The sequence below is a fragment of the Pipistrellus hanaki genome (assembly GCF_964339955.1).
Source record: "Pipistrellus hanaki genome assembly, chromosome: 6".
NCBI lineage: Eukaryota > Metazoa > Chordata > Mammalia > Chiroptera > Vespertilionidae > Pipistrellus > Pipistrellus hanaki.
Window position 1 is genome coordinate 12,756,038 of NC_140508.1, and position 26,724 is coordinate 12,782,761.

The 26,724-nt window shown below is 56.0% G+C and overlaps 1 protein-coding gene and 1 long non-coding RNA gene across 2 annotated transcripts in view; both read left to right on the plus strand.

The window, feature by feature from the left end:
- Positions 1–20,044, plus strand: part of LOC311624151 — a 244,719-nt gene extending 224,675 nt beyond the window's left edge. Inside the window, exon 2 of the long non-coding RNA XR_014795262.1 lies at positions 18,951–20,044. This is a non-coding gene — a long non-coding RNA (uncharacterized lncRNA). The remainder of the gene's footprint in view (positions 1–18,950) is intronic.
- Positions 1–20,044, plus strand: part of ATP9A (ATPase phospholipid transporting 9A (putative)) — a 124,781-nt gene extending 104,737 nt beyond the window's left edge. Inside the window, exons 19-28 of the mRNA XM_084886983.1 lie at positions 1,249–1,347; positions 3,613–3,702; positions 3,775–3,919; positions 5,416–5,480; positions 7,749–7,904; positions 12,097–12,161; positions 13,463–13,571; positions 14,630–14,687; positions 15,405–15,608; positions 17,991–20,044. Coding sequence (XP_084743109.1) covers positions 1,249–1,347; positions 3,613–3,702; positions 3,775–3,919; positions 5,416–5,480; positions 7,749–7,904; positions 12,097–12,161; positions 13,463–13,571; positions 14,630–14,687; positions 15,405–15,608; positions 17,991–18,127 — 1,128 coding nt within the window. The 3' untranslated portion in view covers positions 18,128–20,044. The remainder of the gene's footprint in view (positions 1–1,248; positions 1,348–3,612; positions 3,703–3,774; positions 3,920–5,415; positions 5,481–7,748; positions 7,905–12,096; positions 12,162–13,462; positions 13,572–14,629; positions 14,688–15,404; positions 15,609–17,990) is intronic.
- Positions 20,045–26,724: the final 6,680 nt, after the last annotated feature.

A 26,724-nucleotide genomic window follows, 5' to 3' on the forward strand; every position in this document is an offset into this window, starting at 1 on the left:
CGGCCCGTCCGTGCGCATCCGGGGCCCGTGTGTGTGAGCACGGGTGTTTGTAAACCAGACGTTGTCACGCACCTGTGGCTCATAGGAAACTGGCAGCGAGATCCCAATTTTTTTTTTGTAAGTTTCATCAAGATTCTGTTTGCACAAATTACTTCATCTCTCTGCTCCTTAGCTTCCTTAACTCTAAAACGGGGATAATCATAGGATGTACCTCATAGGTTGGTGAAGATTAGAGGAGATAAATGCTTATAAAGTGTTTGGCCCAGTTTGGGGCCAATGAATGCTGGTTGCCACCACCAGCACCCTCACCATCATTATAATGTTTAGTTCCTCTTTTTCCTGTATTTCTAATCACAATGTTAAATCTGATCATTTCTACCTCTAATGTGGCATCCACATATATTCTTTTTAAAAATATATATATTTTATTGATTTTTTTACAGAGAGGAAGAGAGAGGGATAGACAGTTAGAAACATCGATGAGAGAGAATCATCGATCAGCTGCCTCCTGCACACCACCTACTGGGGATGTGCCCGCAACCAAGGTACTTGACCGGAATCGAACCCTGGACCTTTCAGTCAGCAGGCCGATGCTCTATCCACTGAGCCAAACCGGTTTCGGCGAGATCCCAATCTTAAAAAAAAACGGCTGACATCAGAGGCCCGTTGCTACTGCATTGTGGTGTTTAAACTTGGTCCCTTTGGGGACCTCGCTGTGCGGCGTTGGGGCAGTCCCCTCTCTGCCCCCCAGCAATGAGGGGGCTGTGACGGGGCTGGAACCTGGCAGGTCTGCTAGCCGCGCTTTGGAGTCAGGGTTAACCCCACGCGGTTCCTGACCGGCGCCTGGCCAGGTAGAAAGACCATGTGTTCCCTGACAAAGCATGTTTCCTGTGGGACATGGAAGTGACCCCTCACCCATCCAGGCCCCCCTTCCTTAGAGGTTAGCTATTGCTTTAAGGAAGACTCCCCGAGGAGGGGGTGTGAGGTCAGAGGCCGAGCTTCATGAGGCCCTGCGGTTCTCTGAGCACCACGCCGGCATCTGCTGCCACCAGCGGTGGTTGCACGGCGTCCTGACGCCCCTGACGGGGCATTTTCTGTATGAGTGGGGGCCCCCTGAGGCTCGAGGAGGAGGTAAAAATGGGACACACTAAGTCTAGCTCCATGTTCCTGGAAACCTGGCCGACAATGCAGGCGACAGGCCGCCCCTGGCAGCACTCACCACGGGGCCTCTCTCTGCGGTGGCTCCAGGTTTGGATGCTGACGGGGGACAAGCTGGAGACCGCCACATGCACAGCCAAGAACGCGCATCTGGTGACCAGAAACCAGGACATCCACGTGTTCCGGCTGGTAAGGGGCTCTCTGCGTGGGGCCTCACAAGGGTGAGGCTGCAGTTTGCACGTGACCTCATAACCTCGTGACCTCATAACCTCGTGACCTCATAACCTGGTGACCTCTTAGCCTTGAGGGGACCCCGAGAGGGGAGCACGGTAACCTGGGTGGGGGCTTCCATGGCCGGTTTGGGAGGAAACACTGACGACCCAGTGAGGCCGGAGGTTCCTTCTGGCGGTGTCTCCGGGGCACCCCGTCCCTGCCCGTGTGAACGTGTGGTCTTACCTGGTGGGTCGTGGGCCCTTTGAGAGGTCGCAGGACGTGAGGCAGGGTTGGCGTGAAGGATGCAGATAAGCGCATCCATGTGGAATTGTACCCCCGAGTCCAGGATTTCACCATGTCCTGGAAGGCCAGTCCTTGGGTAAGAAATAGCATCCAGGTCGCAGGTGCTGGCCTGCAGGAACCCCTGGGAGTTTTGGAAGAAGGTGTGTGGGGTGGGCATGGGAGAAATGGCCCCAAACAAGCCGGCATGAGGGGCAGCCCAAGGCTGGCGGCCAGGGCCTGCGCCTGGCCTTACTGAGGGGATGTGCGGGGCAGGTCCCGCTGGGGCAGGGTGTCCACTCATCAGAAATCGGAGCCACCATACCAACGGCTGCAGGGATCTAGATGTTTGGGGGTCTCCCTCTCCACCCCTGCCTTTGGTCCATAGCATGTAGAAGCTTCCAGAAGTCCAGCTGTCTGGGGAACAGCACACACAGTGTTGCTTAGAGGCAGATGCGGGGGGGTCCTCACTGTCTGTGGGATCTACATACAAACCCTCCCGCTCCCTAAAATCGATCTGTGACCGGAAAAGCAGTGCTCAGGTGCTTCCGGAGTCACCGGGGTCGGGGCGCGGGCGCAGTCTGAGGCCCGCACGTCCCGCTGAGGACGAACAGGTGGCTCCGCCCCCTCGTTTCGGCGCTCACGCTGCATAGTGTCCTTTTCACGGTCCACGGAGGGCCACCGTCTTTGCATGTTCGTGCTTTCCGTTAGCGATTTCACCGTGTGCAGTGGCCCAGCACAGTGACGAGGGACGGCCACTGCTCCGAGCACAGGAGGGCCGTGTGTGCCCACGGAGGGAGTGGTGGCTTAGCTCAGTGTTTTTCAACCTTTTTTGGGCAAAGGCACACTTGTTTCATGAAAAAAATCACGAGGCACACCACCATTAGAAAATGTTAAAAAATTTAACTCTGTGCCTATATTGACTATATATAAAGTAATTCTCTTGAATAGGAATCAAATAAACACAAAGAAAGTATTTTATAATTACTTTATTATGAAATATTAAGTAAACAAAATAGTGAAAAATTATAAAATTCTTGTCTTGTCTGCACCTACGGCACACCAGGCAACATCTCGCGGCACACTAGTGTGCCGCGGAACAGCGGTTGAAAAACGCTGGCTTAGCTCAGCCTCTGCCGGGCCCGCGTCCAGTGCTGTCTGCCATGAGTTCAGTGTTAAGGAACCAACAAATACGTGTTTTAAAAGATGTCTTTAAGCAGACACACATGTAACACGAGGTAATGTGAGCAGAGGTACTGTGAGCAGAGGTACTGTGAGCAGAGGCCTGTGCCTCCCTGGCCTTGGTCCGTTTGCTGACTCAGCGTTCAGGCGGGGCGGTCCAGAGCGTGACGGCCACCGATCACGAGAATCCGCTCTGTCCCGTAATCCAGGGGCTGCAGACCGCGGCTCCCGTGCTCGCTCGCGTTCTGGGGAACAGTTTTATCTGAATGCAGACACACCCATCGTGCACATAGCTGCCGGAGGCTGCCTGGGGCCCACGGAGCCCACAGTGTTCACACCTGGTGCTTCACGGAAAGCCGGTTCCCCTGCCGGGGGCCGCGCGGGGCGTGCTCCTGTGTGTGAGGCTCAGCTTCCTCACCCGGAAGGCAGAGCCACTGCCCGCACCCCGTGGCGGCCTGTGAGAGACCCACGGGGAAACCCGGGAGTGCGGGGCAGGGCTGGCCCAGGCGGGACCTACAGTCCTTCTCGTTCTTGTTCTTTGATTTATTTTTTTTTTAAGTGGTCACAGCCGTCCTGGGGAAATGCAGGTGACGGACAGGCTACCCAGTTCCCACAGAGTCATCACCAACAGGATTTGATTTGGCTCGGTGTCCGGTGGCGGGGGAGAGGCAGGGGGCCTTGGCCAAGCGGCCATTGTCTCTCTGCGGCTCCAGGAAGCCTCTGTTTGTTGTTCTGCGGCCTCTGCAGAGCGAGGCCGCCTCACCCCTCGCTCCCTCCCAGGTGACCAACCGCGGCGAGGCCCACCTGGAGCTGAACGCCTTCCGCAGGAAGCACGACTGCGCCCTGGTCATCTCGGGAGACTCCCTGGAGGTAGGACCGCGGGCGCCCCTCCCTGCTGCCGGAGGGAAGTGGCCTTGCTGACCCCTCTCCCTCCCCCAACAGATCTGCCTCAAGTACTACGAGTACGAGTTCATGGAGCTGGCCTGCCAGTGCCCGGCCGTGGTCTGCTGTCGCTGCGCCCCCACGCAGAAGGCCCAGATCGTGCGCCTGCTGCAGGAGCGCACCGGGAAGCTCACCTGCGCAGTCGGTAGGATAGTTATCTGGGCGGTAGGTAGGTTAGCTCACCTGGGCGGTAGGTAGGCTAGTTACCTGGGCAGTAGGTAGGTTAGCTCACCTGGGCCGTAGGTAGGCTAGTTACCTGGGCAGTAGGAAGGGTAGCTCACCGGGCGGTAGGTAGGTTAGCTCACCTGGGCGGTAGGAAGGCTAGTTACCTGGGCAGTAGGAAGGCTAGTTACCTGGGCGGTAGGTAGGGTAGCTCACCTGGGCAGTAGGTAGGATAGCTCACCAGGCGGTAGGTAGGGTAGCTCATCGGGGCAGTAGGTAGGGTAGCTCACTGGTGGGTAGGTAGGGTAGTTACCTGGGGGTAGGTAGGGTAGCTCACCGGAGCAGTAGGTAGGGTAGCTCACCGGTGGGTAGTTACCTGGGCGGTAGGTAGGGTAGCTCACCGGGGCGGTAGGTAGGGTAGCTCACCGGGCGGTAGGTAGGGTAGCTCACCGGTGGGTAGTTACCTGGGCGGTAGGTAGGGTAGCTCACCGGGGCAGTAGGTAGGGTATCTCACCAGGGCAGGTAGTAGGGTAGCTCACCGGGGCGGGTGGTAGGCTGCAGCGTGAGCCTGTCTCGCTGAGACGCTGGCTCCATTTCCTGGCGGGATATCGGACCCTGCGGCCTGTTCTTCACACTCCCCCTGCCACTTTGCTCGGGTCTTAATCTTTTCCTCCGCGGACATGGCTCTGTTTTGTTGTAATTATGATTTTTACTGTTTCCCTTTGAGAAAGAGCAGATAGTGTGCCTGGGGACTTCGCTCCTTCGCTGGCCCTTTCTCCGCCGGGGACATGGGGCTGGGGGGGAGGACCACACCAGGCTGGGGCTGGGTCCCGCTCTCCGCGGGCGGTTATGGCTGGGTGCCCCGTTCCCGCTGAGCCCCAGCCTGCTCGCTGGTCAGGAGGGTGAGCTGCGGCGCCCCTTTCACTGGTGCTGACAGAGCAAACGGCGTCAACTAAGGTGACCAGATTGTCCCGCTTTGGGCGGGACAGTCCCGATTTTCAACAATTTTCCCCACATCCCGTGGAGGTTTTTAAAAAAAAGTCCCTATTTTTTGAAAGATTGGAAAGATTCTTTCCAGAAATCGGGACTTTTTTTTAAAAACGCCTCGGGACGGGGGGGAAAATTGTTGAAAATCGGGACTGTCCCGCCCAAAGCGGGACAATCTGGTCACCTTACTTTAAACGTACTTGTCACGACAGTGCCCGTCAGGGGCAGGGCGGACGGTGGCCATGAATGGGGCGCGGACACAGACCCCCCGCCATGCTGCTGGGCGGCAGGGACCCTCGGCCGGTCCCGGGCCCTCTGGCAGCCGCTGGAAACCAGGCTCTGATCCCGCAGGTGTGGGTGTGGGTGTGGGGCGGGCAGACACGCAGTTAGCCAGCACTCACGAAAGGGCAGAACCGGTGAGACTATGGGAAGGAACCACGTTTCTTGCCTCTCCCAACTTCCCGGCTTTTCTCTCCGGTCTTGTGACCACAGGTGACGGCGGCAATGACGTCAGCATGATTCAGGAATCCGACTGCGGCGTGGGCGTGGAGGGGAAGGTGAGCGGGGGCCGGGGGCCGGAGGCCGGGGGCAGTGCCGGGGGGCGTGTCTGGAGCGGTTCTGTCCATGAGCTGGAGTTTCTCTCTCCTCCGAGGCAGGAATGTGCTGTAAGGAACCCGCATCCTGACCACCTGGCCTTACCACCTGGGGTTAGCATTCGGATCCCTGCATCTGCAGACAGATGCTGATGTTTTGCTTGCGAAAACCTAAGTTAAAAACAAAGGTTCTTGCCATAATCTTAGGGCACGCTAGGTGCACTTCCGACTTCTCCTTAGGGGGGTGGTGTCAGTTAGAGCCGAGTGGCCACACTGTGTGCGGAATGTGGGGGAACGGGACATGGTGGCACGTTGCTAAGAGGCCGGGGTTCTTTTGAGGGTTTGTTTTTCGTTTTTTCCCTGTGTGACTGCCTCCCGTGGTTTGCCCGCCCTCTCTAATTTGTCCCCGCTCAGTGACGATCCACAAGGACAGTGGCCCCTAGCGTGAGGGCCGGGGCTCCCTTACATTTTGGTCTGTATCCTCATGAATTTGGCTCATCCTTTTTTTTCTTTTTCACTCTTCCTGGTAGAGTAATCCTTGAATGAAATGTTACGTATGGACTCCCTTTTTGCAGGTTTTAGGAAGACACTTGAGTTTAATAGATGTAATTCTTTACTTGTGTCTATGTGAAGCCAAAACATCTCCCCTTAAAATGATACTCCGATGCCCTTGTTTTTGGATTGAAAAGGAAGAAATGTCACTGTAAAAATTAAAACACCTCAGAAATGGATGACGTCTCTTTTAGATAGCCTCGTCTAGGTGGTAACATACCAGAATTTTTGTCTATGTGTATATTGCTGATTATGAATGTGTTATGTATGTATTTATTGTACACATATTCACATGTGCACATATACACATATATTACACATGTATGTATATTATTTTCAGGTATAGTTTTAAATTAGAAACATGCATTTAAAAAATACATATTTTTATTGATTCAGAGAGAAAGGGAGAGGGGGGAGAAAGAGAGAGAGAGAAACATCAATGAAGAGAGAGATTCATTGGTCGGCCGCTCCTGCCTCCTGCATGTGCCACACTGGGGATCAAGTCTGCAACCCGGGCATGTGCCCTGACCAGGAATCGAACCATGACCTCCTGGTTCACAGGTCGATGCTCAGCCACTGAGCCATGCTGGCTGAGCAACATTATGCCTTTTTAATGCAACTTGATGACATCTGTTGTATCTTGGATTTCTTTCTACATCAGAACATAAAGTAGATCTGTCCTTTTTTGCTTTCCCGCAAACTTTTTATTTTGAAGATGTCACTCCTTCAGAAAAGTTGAACTAGAGCGAGGAGCACCTATCTATTCTTCACTTCAGTTGACCAGTTGTTACCCTTTGCCTCAGTTTCTCTCTCCTCCCGCAGCCCTCAAACCAGTTGGAAGTCAGCTGCAGATATAATGTGTTACCCCTAATGACTTTAGCATGGACTTCTTAAAAAAAGAACATTCTTTTACGTACTCGAAATAACATTATATGCCCCCCCCCAATGCCATGTTGAGATTACATTATATCATTCTCATAGTTCATTCTCTCCTGTCGTCCTCAAAACACTGAGTAAAAGTGTCTCCAGGAACCAATAAAGGGACAGTTGAGGCGTCTCCCCCAAGACCTGTGGGTGAGGCTGACTCGGTTCACATTCTGTGTTTCTGGTGTGAGCAGCACCCAAGAGGAATGTGCATCCCCTGTTGCACCCTGTCAGTGTGTCTGTCCCACAGACGGCACCCGTCCTGTCCCTTTTAAAATTACAAAATTCCACTGCACGGCTGCGCTGTAAATTACTGCCACTTCTACAAATGCGCAAAGCGGCCGTGTGTATTCAGGAATGTTCCCTTTAATATTGTTAGTCGCATCTGACCCCCACCCCCCATTTTTAACTCTCAGGGAGCGGAGCGTTATAAAACGCCTGTCTTAAGGGGGTTCTTCGCTTCTGATGCGCATTATGGTGCGGGCCTCACCCCCAAGGCTTAATGCTGCATCCGTCCGACCTCCAAATTACAACTATCTATGATTTGGAATGGTTCTGTTTAAATAAATTCCTCTTTTTAAATCGGATTTAGCCTTGGACCACCCACTGTGTGTGTAGCTTGAAACCAAAGAGCCTCTTCCTTGAAGTTCCTCGGAGATCCCCTTACAGCGTTGTCTTGCTTTTCCAATTAAAACAAACGTGCTTGCTCTGACCCCTGTGCCTCTGATGGTGCCCATTTGTTTCGTCGGCTTTCAGGAGGGAAAGCAGGCCTCGCTGGCTGCCGACTTCTCCATCACCCAGTTCAAGCACCTCGGCCGGCTGCTCATGGTGCACGGCCGCAACAGCTACAAGCGCTCGGCCGCCCTCAGCCAGTTCGTGATCCACCGGAGCCTGTGCATCAGCACCATGCAGGTGGGTGGGCGGTGCATCAGCACCATGCAGGTGGGTGGGCGGTGCGTCAGCACCATGCAGGTGGGTGGGCGGTGCGTCAGCACCATGCAGGGGGGTGGGCGGTGCATCAGCACCATGCAGGTGGGTGGGCGGTGCATCAGCACCATGCAGGGGGGTGGGCGGTGCATCAGCACCATGCAGGGGGGTGGGCGGTGCATCAGCACCATGCAGGTGGGTGGGCGGTGCATCAGCACCATGCAGGGGGGTGGGCGGTGCATCAGCACCATGCAGGTGGGTGGGCGGTGCATCAGTACCATGCAGGTGGGTGGCCGGTGTGTCAGCACCATGCAGGTGGGTGGGTGGCCGGTGCGTCAGTACCATGCAGGGGGGTGGGCGGTGTGTCAGTACCATGCAGGTGGGTGGCTGGTGCACCAGCACCATGCAGGTGGGTGGGCGGCCGGTGCATCAGCACCATGCAGGGGGGTGGGCAGTGCATCAGCACCATGCAGGGGGGTGGGCAGTGCATCAGCACCATGCAGGGGGGTGGGCAGTACATCAGCACCATGCAGGGGGGTGGGCAGTGCATCAGCACTATGCAGATGGGCGGCCAGTGCGTCAGCACCATGCAGGTGGGTGGGTGGCCGGTGCGTCAGCACCATGCAGGTGGGTGGGTGGCCGGTGCGTCAGCACCATGCAGGTGGGTGGGCCTCCGCCATCTGTGTGGGCGCGCATGGCTATCCCGGGGAGGGCCTGGGGGTTAGGCCGTGTTGTGGAGCCGGGGTACCCGCTCCAGGCCCCATGGCACCTGATAGACCTTGGATTGCCCGGAACCTTCCTGTTGGGGGGTGAAGGCTATTCTTGGGGTGTCGTATAAATGAGTAGAGTAAGGTGACCAGATGTCCCACTTTGGGCGGGACAGTCCCGATTTTGAACAATTTGTCCCGCGTCCCACAGCATTTAAAAAATCGGGACTTTTTAAAAATGCCGTGGGATGCGGAACAAATTTTTAGAAATTCTTTCCAAAAATCGGGACTTTTTTCCCCCCCCTCCCTCCCGCCCGCCTGCCCGCTCCCTAAACCGGGACTTTTTTAAAACGCCACGGGACGCGGCACAAATTGTTCAAAATTGGGACTGTCCCGCCCATAGCGGGATGTCGGGTAGACTAGAGTTGTTACAACTGGTTTGCTGGAGGGAAAAATGCCAAGTTAAATGCTAAATGGGTGCTGAGTTTTCCACACGCAGAGATAAGGGCCAGTCAAGAATAACTTGCTTTTCTTGAGCGCTGCCTAAACACTGGGCATCGGGCTAAGTGTTCACAGTGCAGCGTCTCACCCAGTCCTCACAGGAGCACCCATTTCACAGACGGGGAGTCTGAGGCTCAGAGGGTGGGGCAGAGGCAGTGTGGGTCCTGTCCCTCAGGGTTAGTGCGCTCTTAATCCAGGTCTCCTCGGTGCCCTCCGCGCAAGTCTACAGCAGTTAACTGTGTACTGGGGAGGAGGCCAGCGGGAAAGAAAGAACACATTTTGGGTGTTGAAGGACTGTCTCCTGGTTTTCCTCCATGGGCATTCAGGTGAAAATGCTCCCAGTTAAGTGGTGAGAACATGGGGATCATATATCTCGGGACCCATGGTTTTTTTCTGACCAAATCACTAAGTATAGCAGGTCCCCGAATAATGTTGACTTGTTTATAACAATTTCATTATAACATTGGTGACATGCTGTAGGAACTTAGCTCTTTTAAAAATCAATTAGCCTATGGCAGTGGTCGGCAAACTCATCAGTCCACAGAGCCAGATATCGACAGTACAACAATTGAAATTTCTCTCTCGAGCCACATTTTTTAAACTTAAACTTCTTCTAACGCCACTTCTTCAAAATAGACTCGCCCAGGCCATGGTATTTTGTGGAGGAGCCACACTCAAGGGGCCAGAGAGCCGCAGTTTGCCGACCACGGGCCTTATGGTAAACATTATACATCGTGTTGCTTGAAGTCACAGAACCTATCCACAGTGTTAAATGAGAACTCATTCTGTTGATGATACCTTGAGCAAGACCCTTCACCCCTTGGGGCCTCAGTCTTTCCACCTGTAAAATGGGGACAATAAGATCTGCCTCGTCTCTCAGGCTCCTTTGAAAAGTAGAGCATTTTGTAAGGGACCAAGTGCGAAAGGCATCCTTACCATTATTAATAAAACACAAGAGGATGACGTGTACAATAAGAGGACGTGTACGTGTGTGGGAAAGGGGATTAATCACACATGAAAGGCACAGCCGGGCGGCGGTGTTCTGTGCTGATGAGAAGCCGCCTGTCCCGGCCTCCTCCGTGCATGCCTGTTGGGGTGGAGGCATGTTTTTAATATCCCTGCACTCAGGAGTGTGGGAGCCTTACGGTGATTTTCATCAACATGCTCTAAGCCCAAACAGCTGGCGCGGCTCATCAGACCGCATCTGCACTTTTAACTCACGTTCGCTCCTCGATTGAGCTGGATGGGACGGTGGTTTTAATCACCGGGAGATCAGCCCGCCGCCCCCCGGCGGGCACACAGAGGCGGGCCTGGGCGGCTCCCTTCCGTGAGGCTCGCGTGCCACCACGCACACGGCTTCAGGGAAACCTTGTCGGCGGGAATCCTTCTCTGTGCTGGGAGAGTGCCCTTGACCCTGTCCACGTGCTGAAAGTGGCAAGGCCCTGTCAGAACTGGACCTTGACGTGGGTCTCTTGGATAGATACAGGCGTAGCGTTTTGTGGACCCCCCCGCCCCCAAAGTGCTCTTTTCAAGATGAAGTCTTGGAGGTCAGCCCGGGGCTTTTGGAGAAAGAGGCTCCCCATGGTGATGTGAAAGAGGAAACACCAGATTTTTGACATTTTTACAACCATCCTTTCTCTGCAACAGCCTAGCCTGGGCTTTCACCTTTCCGTTCTGAAATCACAGCCAGGGTGCGACCAGGGCTTCCTGCCGACGGCCGTGGCCTTGGGTGACGCCTGTGTCCTGAGCTGGGCCGTGTCCTGAGCTGGGCCGGGTGAACACGCGTGGCAGGGGCTGCGGGGCGCTGTCTCAGTTAGACCTCTTCCTGATCAAGAGGCCGGCTCGGCCTTTCCCTCGTGTTGCATCCATGCAAAGCCTTCAGGGAGCCGCTGCCCCTGCTTCTGTGGGTTTTAGGATCGGGGGAGTGAGCGTTTCGGCCGCTTTGCTTCTGTGAACCCGGAGAAAACCAGAGAAGGCGGGCACAGCATCAGGTGATTGGACGCTCTGGTTTGCTTCTTCACCACCCGTAGCGAATAATTTGCCAACGAGGAAGCAGAGGTTTCGGGAAGGGTTTGTAAAGGTCTTGATTCTTCTCGTCCAATTGCAATTTGTAAAATTTTCAAAAATATTACAACCTGTAGTACAAGGAGTAAAGCCTCCTCTTCTGCCCGCCTCCAGGGTCACGGGGTGAGTCCTCCTGGCAGAGGCTGTTTCCATATCAGCTCCCAGCAGACGCCCATTGCTGACGGGTCCTCTCCGGGGAGGCGGCGGTGGGGAGCTGTTAGGACTGTGGGCGCGGAGACAGGTGGGCTAGAGCCCGGAGTGCCGTTTACCTGCCCTGGTTCCCCTCCTGGAATACTCAGGTGACGTGAGGACACCATCTCCCGAGTGGTTCTGGAGAGTCACTGAGCCCGTCTACGAAGTGTCCAGAGGGGCCGAGAGGACTCTGAGTAATAAACTCCTTGGGCACGGTTCCTGCCTCTGTCCCTTGGGAGCTGTGTGATCTCGGGCAAGTCACTTAACCTCTCTGTGCCTCTTCTCATTGGTAATATGGGGATGATGATAACAGTGCCTACTTCATAAAGTTGAATAAGTATTCACTGAGCTAATATACTTTTGAAAAAAAAAATATTATTGATTTTTTACAAAGAGGAAGGGAGAGGGATAGAGAGTTAGAAACATCACTGAGAGAGAAACATCGATCAGCTGCCTCCTGCTCACCTCCTACTAGGGATGCGCCCGCAATCAAGGTACATGCCTTTGACCAGAATCGAACCTGGGACCTTTCAGTCCGCAGGCCGACGCTCTATCCACTGAGCCAAACCGGTTAGGGCACGAGCTAATATACTTAAAGCACTCGTGGCTGTCGGTGTAAAACAATGCTTTGTCGGAGGCGGGTGCTGTGTTTACAAGCATGAACATCGGGCTTTAGGGATGGCTGTGCTAACGTCCTCTTTCTCCTCCCACAGGCTGTCTTCTCCTCTGTGTTCTACTTCGCCTCCGTTCCTCTGTACCAAGGATTCCTCATCATTGGGTAAGGAGAGCCATTTTTTAATGAAATCACCTGAAATGCCACAATTATATAAAGAAACATTATACAAAGTCCCCAAGTGGCCCGCCAAGCCAGGGCCAGCAGTGCAGCTTAGACGTCTCTTGGAATTACTGAGTTTCTGAACTGCTAGGCCCGTAACCAGGTCGGGGACATCGGGTTCGGGAGGCTTTGTGTCCCCGGCGCTTGGCCCTTTGTACCTGGTAAGAGAACACCACCGGCCCACACGGGCCCACGGTTATTGGCTGCTGGGCCACCAAAGAAAGAGAGAGGCTTGCAGACCACGATTCCATGGGGGTCTCAGGAAAAGAGAAAAGGGGTCTGCGCAGCACCTCCCTAGCGCTGGCCCCAGGGGACGGCCCGCTGTTGGGTGTGCGAGGCGGGAGAGTCTTGGCGGACCCCTGCGTGCCTCTGACCCATTAGACAGGGTGTCACTTGGACCTTTGCTGCCACCAACTCACCCCATCCTGACCCGAATTCATGACGTTCCTTCTGACCTTTTCAGAGAGGTGCTCAGTCTGAGTTACCCAGGTCGGGGGAGTCTAGTTACCACCTGCCCCAGATAGAGGCGCACGGGCGCCCTCCTGGCTCGGAAGAGATGCCGGAAGGCGCAGGCCCCAGGGGCAGGCGGACAGAGTGGGCCTCCCGTCTTTCTAGGGTTTGCCAGTTCAGCCTGAGAGTAGGCGCTGGACTTCTAATTGGAAAAATAGACCTTGTCCTTTGTCAGGTCCTGGGAGAGTAAAGTGAACGTGCCTCTGAATATAGTGGGGCTTCCATGTTCCATGTGGCCTTCCAGGAACTGGTCCCCGGTTTTCTCTCGGTTTTCATCTCCTCTCTCCACCCCTCAGCTCCAGCCGCACGGATGCCTCGCTGTCCTTCAAACAGGATGGGCACAGTGCTGCCTCAGGGCCTTTGCACTCCCTGTCTGTCTGCCGGGGGGGGGGGGCGGGGGGGGGCGGGTGTGTGTGTGTGTGTGTGTGTGTGTTCTTCGCTCCCATATGGGCAGGGCTGCCCCCTGGTGGATGTTTACAGATGTCATTCCCTTGGCCGCCTCCTAAAACTGCACCCCACCCTGCATCTTAGTCCCTCTTCTCTAGGACACTTCCCTGCAACACATGGTGGAGTTTCCTGGAGTTGTTTATGGGCTCACGTCTTTGTCTGTTTTCCATCTTGAATCTCCAGTGCTCAGGTAGAACTGGCCCGGCGCACAGCAGGCACTCTGTCCGTGGCTGTCGATGGATGAATGGGAATGGGCCAGGCCTCACCTGCAGTGCTTTCTCTCCTAGGTACTCCACCATCTACACCATGTTCCCTGTGTTTTCTCTGGTCCTGGACAAGGACGTCAAGTCAGAAGTCGCCATGCTGTATCCTGAGCTCTACAAGGATCTCCTCAAGGTTCACCGAGCTCCTTCCCCTTTTCCTCCTTCCCTCCTTCCTTCCTTCTCTCCTTCCCTCCCTCCTTCCTTCCTTTCTTCTCCCTTCCCCCCTCCTTTCCCCTTCTTCCTCCTCCTCCTCCCTTCCTCCTCTTCCTTCCTTCCTTCTTCCTCCCTTCCTTCCTTTCTTCTTCCCTCTTTCCTTTCTCCCTCTTCTTCCCTCTTCCTCCCTCTCCCCTCCCTTCTTCCCTCCCTCCCTTTCCCTCCCCTTCTTACTTCCTTCCTCCATCCCTCCTTTTTCTGTATTTCATATAAAAGATATCTGATTTGAACACACTTGAACTGGTGGCTTTGAGGAGAAAGGCATGGGAGTTTTTCCCCCTTAAAAAAGTAACATATACCCAGTAAAGGATATTGAACTCTACTGCAATATATAAATGGAAAACAAGCCAACTAACAACTTTTTTAAAAGCTCTGGGCAGTTTTGTGTGTGCTCCTAGAAATGTCTATGTACACATCTGAAAAGTGTGCGCATGTGTGGAGTGTGTGCATTTGTGTGTGTGTGTGTGTGTGTGTATGTATGTGTAATTTCATTTGTTCTTGAGGAGTTTTTACTAAAGGGCAGACTTACACTTAGTGGCCAGATTATTATGATCTCTGAACGCATAATAATCTGGCCACTCAGTGTATATCCTATATAATAAAAGGCTGATATGCAAATTGTCCCCTCGACCAGCAGGCAGGCCGGCCAACCGCCCATGTCCCCTCCCCCTGGCCAGGCTAGCAGGTTCCCACCCATGCACAAATTCATGCACCAGGCCCCCCCCCTGCCCCCCCCACACACTCACTGAGTGGCCAGATTATTATGCGTTCAAAGATCATAATAATCTGGCCACTGAGTGTATTCCTATGTAGTATCGTTTCTCTTTAAAAAACATAACTTATTTAATGTACTCAGATATGTGGAAGCCACTTCTTTTGATGAAGACAGGCAGGTGGCCTTGTCGCATTTGGGGAGGAGGCAGCGGGCACCCTGGCCGAGCCATGCACGGTAACCTGTCCTGTCTCTCTCTCCTGTAGGGACGGCCGCTGTCCTACAAGACATTCTTAATATGGGTTTTGATTAGCATCTATCAAGGTAAGAGAGGCTAACCCACCTCTTGTCTTCTGCTCTGGCCTCGGCCCCAGGCCAGCTTACTGTACGCTCTGTTGTCCGTAGGACGAAGAGGCTGGGACCCTAGAATAGCATAGGGAGCGTGTCAGCATGCCCTGGGAGACCCACTCCGGGCGTCCTAAGGACTAGAGTATGCAGAGAGAGGGATAGAGAGCTAGAAACATCGACCAGCTGCCTCCTGCATAACCCCTACCGGGGATGTGCCCGCAACTAGTGTACATGCCCTTGACCGGAATCGAACCTGGGACCTTTCAGTTCGCAGGCCGACGCTCTATTCACTGAGCCAAACTGGTTTCGGCAATATATTTAAATTTCTATTTCTTGTTTCATTCGCTTCAGATAGTTAACCTCTCCCCATCTTCCTCCTTCCCCCCCGCCCCCTTTCCCGCACCCCCGCAGTTATAGACTCTTGATTACACAGGGTCAGAAGGGGAAATCGGAAAACTAGACAAAACTAGAAGGTGGTGCCTCCTTAACACTTGCATAAAGCACCCACTCCTTCAGCAAGTGGTGCCTTTTCATGTCTTAATGGAAAAAACAAGGTGTCTGATGTGAGCGAGCCGTGAGCCTGTGGGGGAGCGTGGGGGAGTGGGGGGGGGGGCGGGGCGTGGGGATCCGCGCTCCCGGGGAGGGTGCCGCCATGGCGGCAGCAGCCCCCCCACCGCCCGCTCCTCCCTCCAGGGAGCACCATCATGTACGGGGCGCTGCTGCTCTTCGAGTCCGAGTTCGTGCACATCGTGGCCATCTCCTTCACGTCGCTGATCCTCACGGAGCTGCTCATGGTGGCCCTGACCATCCAGACCTGGCACTGGCTCATGACGGTGGCCGAGCTGCTCAGCCTGGCCTGCTACATCGCCTCCCTGGTGTTCCTGCACGAGTTCATCGGTGAGGCCCCGCCCCGTCCCCGCCCCCCTGCACCAGAGCCTGTCCCTCGCCTCCCCTCTGAGGTCTCGCCCTCTTGAGAAGGAAGGCAGCCCCCTGAGGTGACCAGACGTCCCACTTTGGGCGGAACAGTCCCGCTTTTTAACAATTTGTCCCGCGTCCTGCGGCCTTTTAAAAAAGTCCCGATTTTTGGAAAGAATTTTTTTAAAATTTTTTAAAATTTATTTTTAAATATATTTTATTGATTTTTTTTTTTACAGAGGAAGGGAGAGAGATATAGAGTTAGAAACATTGATGAGAGAGAGTCATCGATCAGCTGCCTCCTGCACGCCTCCTACTGGGGACGCACCCGCAACCAAGGTACATGGCCTTGACTGGAATCGAACCTGGGACCCTTCAGTCCGCAGGCCAACGTTCTATCCACTGAGCCAAATCGGTGTCGGCTGGCAAGAACTTTTAATAATTTGTCCTGCATCCCACGGCGTTTTAAAAAAGTCCCGATTTTTGGACAAAAAAAATCGAGACTTTTTTAAAACGCCGTGGGACGCGGGACAAATTGTTAGAAATTGGGACTGTCCCGCCCAAAGCGGGACATCTGGTCACCGTACAGCCCCCAGCGCTGGGGTCCCGGGCTCCTCCGTGTCCAGCAGGCTGTGGCCCTCGGCTGCTCCACGGACGGCGGTCCCCGTGGGACGAGGGGCACCTGGGCAGGGCTCAGGGGAGGGTGCTTCCTTTGAGACCCGGGATGTGCGGGCTGGCTCCGGGGAGGATTCTGTAGAGTTCCTCGAGGGCCCCGTGGGTTTCCCAGGCCGGACTGCCATCTTGGGCTCCGTGCCATAGGGAGCTGTCGAGCGCCCGGGTCTTGCTGGTGAATGAAGGGGCCAGGACTTAGCATTCTTTCCGGGAAACTGCCGGACCAGGAAGTGCCTCTGATCACGTCTCTGGTGCCTCAGCAAACACTCCTTAAAAGGGTCCTGGTAAAGATAAAGGAGCCTCCGTGTGGAAAGTCTTAGAACAATTTCACACATGTCCCCAAAGGTTCAAGTGGTCTTGTAAGCACCTACTGTGTGCTCAGTGGCTTGAGGCTGGGGGGTGGGGGCGCTCCCAGGGGCTTAGAGAAGCTGTGGTCGGTCCCCTTACATGTGTATCTGCCCTAGGACTGGGTGAGCAGCAGACAGTGGCCTTAGGGCTGGCACTTAGTAGGTGCTTCATCAACGCCAGCGTGTTTTCCCCATCCTGTGCTCGGGCAGTGGGGGCATGTGGACAGGGGAAGTCCTCCATTCCGTGGACAGGGGAAGCCACCAGCTGTCGCTCCCCTAGCACCTGAGGGGCGTGCCTGTCCTCAGGGCAAAACCCCGAGCCTAGACCAGGGGGCCCAGCTGCCTTGCGCCACCCCCGGACCCGTCCCCCGGCTCCCTGTGGCCGGCACAGACGAAGGGGAAACAGGTGGGGAAGCAGACCCTCTGCTCTCCGGCGGCCTGTGTTTAAAAAGAAAGACTCCAGCTGTCAGAGTCCAAATCAGAAACACCTGTAGGAACCGGTTTCCGTTTCCCAGTTGTTGAAAAGCGCGGTTCACCGAGGACAGGAATACAGAAGCAGGTCAGAGAGAGGGGAGCGGAGGCAGGCCGGGCCGACAGCCTGGAAGATGGAGTGGAGGGAGGGAGCCACGCCAGGAGGCCGTGTGTGTGTGTGTGTGTGTGTGTGTGTATGTGTGAATGAGTGTGTATGTGTGGGTGTGTGTATATATGTGTATGTGTGTACATATGCATGTATTCGTGTGTGAGTGTATCTGTATGTGTGTGTACGTGTGAGTCTTTGTGTATGAGTGTGTGTGTGTGTGTGTATGTGTGTACATGGGTATGAGTGTGTGTGTATGTGAATGTGAGTGTGTGTGTATATATGTGTGTGTTTGTGTGTGAGTGTAAGAGAGTATGTATGTGTGTATATATGTGTGTGAGTGAGTGTGTGTGTGTGTATATGTGTGTGTTTGTGTGTGAGTGTAAGAGAGTGTGTGTGTATGTGTGTATATATGTGTGAGTGTGTGTGTGAGTGTGTATATGTGTGTGTTTGTGTGTGAGTGTAAGAGAGTGTGTGTGTATGTGTGTATATATGTGTGAGTGTGTGTGTGAGTGTGTATATGTGTGTGTTTGTGTGTGAGTGTAAGAGAGTGTGTGTGTATGTGTGTATATATGTGTGAGTGTGTGTGTGTGTGTGAGTGTGTATATGTGTGTGTTTGTGTGTGAGTGTAAGAGAGTGTGTGTGTATGTGTGTATATATGTGTGAGTGTGTGTGTGTGGTGGGGGATAGCTGCAGTGCCCATTTCTGAACCGCTCGTGTCGTCTGGAACATTCCCGCCCTCTCACGCTGTCTTCTGTTCGCTCGCAGACGTGTACTTCATCGCCACGCTGTCCTTCCTGTGGAAAGTGTCCGCCATCACGCTGGTCAGCTGCCTGCCCCTCTACATCCTCAAGTACCTGCGCAGACGGTTCTCGCCGCCCAGCTACTCCAAGCTCACCTCCTAGCCGAGTGCGCGGGCGGACGCTGGACCCCGCTCTCGCCGGACAGTTCAGTCCCTTCCTCCTCCCGTTCCTCCTCGCCGGCCCCGGGCTCTGCGGGCGCGATTCTGCGGTGTGGACGCGAGGAGGCTCTGCCTGGATCCCGCCCAATGGGTAACCGCGAGGGGGCCCCGGAGGAGCCCGCCCGGCCGGCCGGCCCGTGTGAACCCGGGGGCCCCGACGGGAGTGACTGAACGTGTCCCCGCGGGTGGCTCAGCAGATGTGGACGCGGGTCGCTGTGCCAGCTTCCGTATGACTTGAATGTGTTGTCATGTGATAAAGCTTCTGTCTAGTGGAAGATTGGAGAGGATTTCTGATTTATTTGTCTTTTTCAACAGTTCTAACGTGTGTACATGCTTTATGTCTTTCCTGCTCCTGGAAACCGGCTTTGGAGGAATGTAAAGCTCCTGGTGGGGGTTTGGGCGGAAAGACAGTGCGTTTGGTAAAAAGTTACCCAGACACCAATCTCAGTCTGGAAACGCCAGGTGTCCCTGGAAGGCAGGCCCCGCTACTGGAGCCACGGGCTTCCTGGGATCACAAACGGGCAAATGCGAGGCGAGGGAGCACGTGTATAAATCCAGTTGTCCCGCCTTCTTCAGCATCCTCACCCGGGTCAGGTCCCGCCACCTCGTAAAGGATGCCAAAGGGGTCACTCTGCTTTGTTGGGACCTCAGAGCCCGTGGCCGCCTAGGACATCCTCTGGGAGTTGTTTTTGCAGGAAATGTGCCACCAAACAGCCCCTTCCTATGTCGACAGGGTGGTAAGAGAGACAACTGATTCTTTAAGACAGTGGAGCTCACACGGCTCGGACCCTGGTCCAGAGTGTGAAGGCCGGGACCGGGGCTCTTGACCTGCACGGAGACCTGTTTCTGTCGGGAGGAGGATTGAGGACGAAAGGACAGAGGCAGCGGCTTCTTGCCACGTGGCCCACACGGTGGCAGCTGCGAGCAGGGAGCCTGTGGGAGGAGGCTGGCTGTGGCCTGGGCCTGGGCTCTGCTCCAGGGCCTGCGGACTTCCCGGGGGGAGTGAGGGGGCGGGGGCAGTGGGGGGGGCTTCCGAAGGCAGCCAGGGGCCGAGCCCCCTCCCCACGGGCTGCAGCGGGCGTGGTGGTTCTTACAAAGCCGTGGCTTCTCCATTCAGGCAGGAAGGAGGTTTCCCGGCACTGAACGTGGCAGGGCCAGCACTCAGCCGGTCACGTCAAGCCGCGGCCATGTAGGCAGGCCCCGAGGGTTCGGCTGGCGGGTCTTCAGGAGATGACTGAGGCCTTCAGGGGTCTTCAAACTACGGCCCGCGGGCCACATGCGGCCCGCAGAGGAGTCTGATCTGGCCCGCCAGGTTTTTTGGGCAGTGAACGCAGCCGAATTACAGTAGGAATTAGTAGTTCATATAGTCCGGCCCTCCAGCTCTCTGAGGGACCGTGATCTGGCCCCCACTTTAAAAAGTTTGAGGACCCCTGCAGATGGTTAATCCTATTGGTGGTTAACACATGCCCTCTCCCCCATCGCCATGGCGCTTCTGTGTGTGCTTCAGAGACGGAGGCCCTGCCTGGGTGCTGCCACCCACCGGCCCGAGGGCCCCCTCTCCGGGGACACGAGGAGCCGGCGTGTCTCGCCTTGGCAGCACCCTTCCTGTGCTCATGTGTTTACGTTGCCTTTTTACATCTCTGGAAAGTGACAGCAAGCGGCAGGCACTGGGAAACGGGCTGTTGACGGCACTTGTGTATTAAGGTTCTGCCATTTTGCAGTATTTGCCCCTCTGTTCCAGCCATGTCCGCCTCCCACCAGTATCTGCAGAGAGCGTGTGCAGGGTGAGGCAAACGTAGGCTTACAGTTGTTCATGTGGAGGCATAATACAATAATTAATAAATGGTGATATGAGAGTAAACTGTTTGGCATACTCATAACTGTAAACCTATCCCCTCCCCCCCGGAGTGCAGTAAAGGAATGGCTGTTTCAGGACAGGATTTTTGCCTAGAACTCTCGGAAAGGTCGAACTGCGCTATTTTAAGCCGTTTCGAGGGTAGAGGAGAAGGCCGTGCTCCGAGGGCCTGCACCTGGCTGCTGTGCCGGCGGGCGTCAGAAGGAGTCTAATTAAGTGATTGCACTCTGCGATTGCCGGCCCGGGGCCCGGCCGTGCTCAGACCGGTGAGGGCTCCTGCAGCTGACGCAGGGCATGTGGCTTCCTCGCTGGGGACGCCCGGGTGTTTGCAGCAGACGCAGGAGACGAAGGTGGTTTCTGCGGTCTTCTCCTGGAGTCCCGTTTTGCGAAAGGTGCGTGAGCTGACCTCTAAGATACCGCTTGGCGTCTCGGAGGGAGAAGGCATCTAAGGTAGAGGCTGGATGAGTCTTAGATAAGGTGACCAGACGTCCCGATTTTCAACAATTTGTGCCGCGTCCCGCGACGTTTTAAAAAAAGTCCCGATTGTCACCTTAGTCTAATAGGGGCTGGAGAAGCCATCCCGGGAGGTGACCGGTGCCACCAAACACGCCTGTCCGCTGCCCGCAGGCGCCCCCCGGTGGAGGCAGTGGGCGAGAAGGATGAAACCCGTGGGGACCGCCACGGGGTAAACCGCTGCCTGCTCACGCCCCTGCTGGGGTCCGGGGGCGCCTAGGAGTGGGGATCCTTCCCTGCACCCACCAGACGAATCCCCGCAGAGAACTATGCCCGCTGGGCGCTTCCGGGGGTATTGTAGTTGTTGGGGGGAACTAAGACACAAAACACTCGAGCTGTTTTGAGGGAAACTCCCAGGTTCATAACCTTGACCCCGAGGCTTCTGTTGACCGCTCTCTGGGTTCATCAACCGGGAAAGATCTCCCCTCTTTGCCGCGGAAGTCGGTGGGACCTCAGGCCCCACAGCCAATGGGTCTGAGGCCCGAGGCCCCATGGTCGCTACCAGCCCTTTAAACACTTCCTTCTGGTAAAATAACTCCCTCCACCTTCACAACTCCAGGAATTTGTGCCAGAGTAAGCTCTTTTGCTATGTATGGTTATTCTTATGTCTTTTGGTGATGGTGTGTGTGTGTGTGGTTTCTATTAGTCCCCCCTCATCCTTCCTTTCTCTAAGAAAATGGCCAGGCAAGCCCCTGGGTGTCCTGCCCTCTCTGGTGGTTGTGACTGCCTCTGGGAGCCTGCGTGCAGGCGGGAGGAGCCCGTGGGGGGGGGGGGCTCTGGGGGAGGAGCCTGTGGGGGGGGAGGCTCTGGGGGAGGAGCCTGTGTGTGTGGGAGGCTCTGGGGGAGGAGCCTGTTGTGGTGGGGAGGCTGTGGGGGAGGAGCCTTTTGGGGGGGAGGCTCTGGGGGAGGAGCCTGTGTGTGGGGGAGGCTCTAGGGGAGGAGCCTTTTGGGGGGGAGGCTCTGGGGGAGGAGCCTGTGGTGGTGGGGGAGGCTCTTGGGGAGGAGCCTGTGGTGGTGGGGAGGCTGTGGGGGAGGAGCCTTTTGGGGGGGAGGCTCTGGGGGAGGAGCCTGTGTGTGGGGGAGGCTCTAGGGGAGGAGCCTTTTGGGGGGGAGGCTCTGGGGGAGGAGCCTGTGTGTGTGGGAGGCTCTTGGGGAGGAGCCTGTGGTGGTGGGGAGGCTGTGGGGGAGGAGCCTTTTGGGGGGGAGGCTCTGCGGGAGGAGCCTGTGGTGGTGGGGAGGCTGTGGGGGAGGAGCCTTTTGGGGGGGAGGCTCTGGGGGAGGAGCCTGTGTTGGGGGGAGGCTGTGGGGGAGGAGCCTGTGTGGGGGGGAGGCTCTAGGGGAGGAGCCTGTGGTGGTGGGGGAGGCTCTGGAGGAGGAGCCTGTGTTGGGGGGAGGCTCTGGGGGAGGAGCCTGTGGGGGGGAGGCTCTGGGGGAGGAGCCCGTGGTGTGGGGGAGGCTCTGGGGGCGGAGCCTGTGTGTGGTGGGGGAGGCTCTTGGGGAGGAGCCTGTGGGGGGGAGGCTCTGGGGGAGGAGCCTGTGGTGGTGGGGAGGCTGTGGGGGAGGAGCCTGTGTGGGGGGGAGGCTCTGGGGGAGGAGCCTGTGTTGGGGGGAGGCTCTGCGGGAGGAGCCTGTGGTGGTGGGGGAGGCTCTTGGGGAGGAGCCTGTGTTGGGGGGAGGCTCTGGGGGAGGAGCCTGTGGTGTGGGGGGGGCTCTGGGGGCGGAGCCTGTGGTGGTGGGGAGGCTGTGGGGGAGGAGCCTTTTGGGGGGGAGGCTCTGGAGGAGGAGCCTGTGGTGGTGGGGGAGGCTCTTGGGGAGGAGCCTGTGATGGTGGGGGAGGCTCTTGGGGAGGAGCCTGTGGTGGTGGGGGAGGCTCTGGGGGAGGAGCCTGTGGTGGTGGGGGAGGCTCTGGGGGAGGAGCCTGTGTGGGGGGGAGGCTCTGGGGGAGGAGCCTGTGGTGGTGGGGGAGGCTCTGGGGGAGGAGCCTGTGGTGGGGGAGGCTCTGGAGGAGGAGCCTGTGGTGGTGGGGAGGCTGTGGGGGAGGAGCCTGTGGTGGTGGGGGAGGCTCTGGGGGAGGAGCCTGTGGTGGTGGGGGAGGAGCCTGTGTTGGGGGGGAGGCTCTGGGGGAGGAGCCTGTGTGGGGGGGAGGCTCTGGAGGAGGAGCCTGTGGTGGTGGGGGAGGCTGTGGGGGAGGAGCCTGTGGTGGTGGGGTGGCTCTGGGGGAGGAGCCTGTGGTGGTGGGGGAGGCTCTGGGGGAGGAGCCTGTGGTGGTGGGGAGGCTCTGGGGGAGGAGCCTGTGGTGGTGGGGGAGGAGCCTGTGTTGGGGGGAGGCTCTGGGGGAGGAGCCTGTGTGGGGGGGAGGCTGTGGGGGAGGAGCCTTTTGGGGGGGAGGCTCTGCGGGAGGAGCCTGTGGTGGTGGGGGAGGCTCTTGGGGAGGAGCCTGTGATGGTGGGGGAGGCTCTTGGGGAGGAGCCTGTGGTGGTGGGGGAGGCTCTGGGGGAGGAGCCTGTGTTGGGGGGAGGCTCTGGGGGAGGAGCCTGTGGTGGTGGGGGAGGCTCTGGGGGAGGAGCCTGTGGTGGTGGGGGAGGCTCTGGGGGAGGAGCCTGTGTGGGGGGGAGGCTCTGGGGGAGGAGCCTGTGGTGGTGGGGGAGGCTCTGGGGGAGGAGCCTGTGGTGGGGGAGGCTCTGGAGGAGGAGCCTGTGGTGGTGGGGAGGCTGTGGGGGAGGAGCCTGTGGTGGTGGGGGAGGCTCTGGGGGAGGAGCCTGTGGTGGTGGGGGAGGAGCCTGTGTTGGGGGGGAGGCTCTGGGGGAGGAGCCTGTGTGGGGGGGAGGCTCTGGAGGAGGAGCCTGTGGTGGTGGGGGAGGCTGTGGGGGAGGAGCCTGTGGTGGTGGGGTGGCTCTGGGGGAGGAGCCTGTGGTGGTGGGGGAGGCTCTGGGGGAGGAGCCTGTGGTGGTGGGGAGGCTCTGGGGGAGGAGCCTGTGGTGGTGGGGGAGGAGCCTGTGTTGGGGGGAGGCTCTGGGGGAGGAGCCTGTGTGGGGGGGAGGCTCTAGGGGAGGAGCCTGTGGGGGGGAGGCTCTGGGGGAGGAGCCTGTGTGTGGGGAGGCTCTGGGGGAGGAGCCTGTGGTGGGGGGGAGGCTCTGGGGGAGGAGCCTGTGTGTGGGGAGGCTCTGGGGGAGGAGCCCGTGGTGGTGGGGGAGGCTCTGGGGGAGGCTGGCTGCATGGACACGGGCTGCTGGGGGCAAAGAACATGGCACCCGGAGCTGGGAGGCCCGGAGCCGGGGTTTCGCCCGCCGTCGGCATAATTATGTCCAGGTCCCAGACTCGCTTCCCGGAAGTGCAACCCTTTCTTGTCTCCGTAATCTTAAATGCCAACATCTGCTTACCTGCCCCAGCTTCTCTGCTGAAAACGTACTAGGTTACTCTGACAGCTTCGGGATGCATTTTGCGTTCTTTACTCATTGGAAATGGACATTGGAAATGGACATCAGAATGCCTATTTTTCTTCCTCCAGACTTTTGTTTTCATACTTTTTTTTTTTTTTTTTAACTGGGTTGGGCATGGCAATACCCTCACGCCTTTTATGGGGCAGCATTTTAAACCTTTGCCAAAATTTCAAATGGGATGTATGTGTTCTCTCAGTCATCCTATGTAAGGCAGATATCTATCAACTATTTTAGTGTGTGTGTGTGTGGGGGTGGATGATGTTATCTCAAGGTGTTTGAAGAGGTATTTGGTTTGGGTCAACATCCCATCATGCCCAGCTTTGTGGTCATTAAAGAAACAATCACCATGAGCTTTGCAAGTACAACAGATTTTACGTCTCTTCCCTTTTAATGTAAAGCTTTGGCCGTGCCTGTATACTTCTTAGGAAATGGTCCCATTAATCGTGTCTCTTTCACCCTGGAGAGACGCTCGCTGTGCTGTTGGAGGGACGGAAGGCGGGGCGCAGAGCAGCGCCACCTGTGAAACCATCTGTCCCAGCGCAGCGGGCGGTGCAGTCTGTCCCCGTGCTGAACGCTGTGATTGGTGGGGCAGGTGGCCGTGTGGTGTTTGCCGGAAGAAAAGCTGGTGGCTGGTTTCTGACGTCCTTGCGACGGGGCTGGCGTCCCCGCAGGGAGGGTGCAGGAGCTCCTCCTCAGAGCGCTGTGACCCCCTGCGGTGCTCACGGCAGCGGCTTTGATTAGAGGGAGCTGGCGCGGGTGCCTTCATTCAGCCGGAACTGCCAGATGCTTTACATCCTGGTCCTGTGATGACACAAGTGTGATCCCGCGTGTTTCCGAGTGGCTCTGCTTTCATTGTCTGCCAGTGTGGCCTGTGGCCATTGCCAATAAAGCTTGTGCACTGACGCTTCGGGGGTCGTTTCAATTTGTGTGCAAACATGGGTCCTGGTGTCAAAACGGGGGCTTTTATTGTAATGCTTCTCTTTTGTGCAGATCTCATAAAATGAGATAAATAGTAAATAGCTTTTTCTCCATTTGAATTGTTTAATTTTACCAAAAACACAACAAACCCATACACCCCAAGCCCATGCATTGTTTATTATCCTGTGCTGTTGTGCATTCCAGACACGTCGGCATTTCAAACAGCGGTCGACATACATAGAAAGAAGGGAGGAAAGCGTTCGACAAGATTCATGCTTTATTTACACACACACGCACACACACACACACACACACGGGCTTTGATTGCTTCGGATCCTTTTATACTTTTTGAATCACGTGACAGAAGATGTAGGGACACGGTGACTTCTGTTTTAGGCAGATGAGGTTTCTAAGCTGTGGTATAGAAAGCAGAGGACACGTGTTACCGGTTTCATCTGATGATCCTCCTCCCCGGGTGATTTTGTCCCCGGAGGGACATACGGGCTGTGGGAAGTCACAACTGGTGGCAGGGGGCCGGGAGTGGGGGTGGGTTGCTCTGCTTGTAGCGAGGAGAGCCCCAGGATGCCGAGGGACACCCCACAATGCACAAACCCCCTCAACAAAGAAGCAGTCGGCCCCGAATGTCAAAGTGCCCAGGTTGTGAAACCCCAGTACACTCTGCACATGTCCCTTTTACCATTTGTGGGTGACGTCCCTCATTTCCAGGGGAGCCCAGCCCCAGACACCCCGTGTCCCAGCCGCCCGTGCCTCGGCCTGCCAGCTGTTGTAATTAGTAACTGCAGTGTGGCTGCTGGGCTGCTCAGGGGCTCTCGTGGAGTTCTCACTCAGTGTATAATATCAGGTAGAGAAATGGACATGAACTGTGTCTGCATCCGCTGTGGCTCCCATGGGCACATGGCATGCGTATGCTAAGCTCCTGTGATGTGAGCGCAGGAGGAGCACCTGACAGTGCCCTCCCAGAGCATGTGCGTGTGTGTGTGTGTGTGCGTGTGTGTGTGTGTGTGTGTGTGTGTGCGCGCACGTGCGTGCTCTCGGAGCAAAGCCCCACGATCTGCAGCTGCCCGCAGAGACATTCTGCCCATGTATAAGCTCCCCCAGCCAGCAGCTGGGGGAACCTGAGGGTTGAAAGATCTTTCCTTCTTTCCTTCCTTCTTTCCTTCCTTCCTTCCTTCCTTCCTTCCTCCCTCCCTCCCTCCCTCCCTCCCTCCCTCCCTCCCTCCCTCCCTCTCTTTCTCTCCCTCTCTCTTTCTTTTAAAAATTGATTTTAGAGGGAGAGAGGAAAAGAGAGAGAGAAACATTGATTTGTTGTCCCACTTATTTGTTGTACACATTCATTGATTGATTCTTGTATTGCCTTGACTGGGGATCGAACCCCCACTTTGGTGTATCAGGATGACACTCTAACCAACGGAGCTTCCCGGCCAGGGCCTGAGAGACATTTCTGTTTCCAACGACCAGGCAGGACACACAGACCAAGACGCTGCTTTCGTAACGTCAGAGTTCATTTCATGGCCCACAGTGCCATTAAAAACAGACATTTCTTTTGATGTTATTGACTGGACTATTTTGCTGAACATCAAAACCCGAAACAAAACAAAACAAAACAAAACAAAACTGAGGTGTGGGGGGTAGGAGATGACTTTGATTTTGGATATTTGTATTAAATGTTATTTGTTTCTTCTCAATTAAAGTTTACATTCAATATTACTTTGTCTTAGTTACAGGTGTACAGCAGTTAGACAATCACATACTTTACAAAGTGTTTTCCCCCCAATATTTCCAGTACCACCTGGC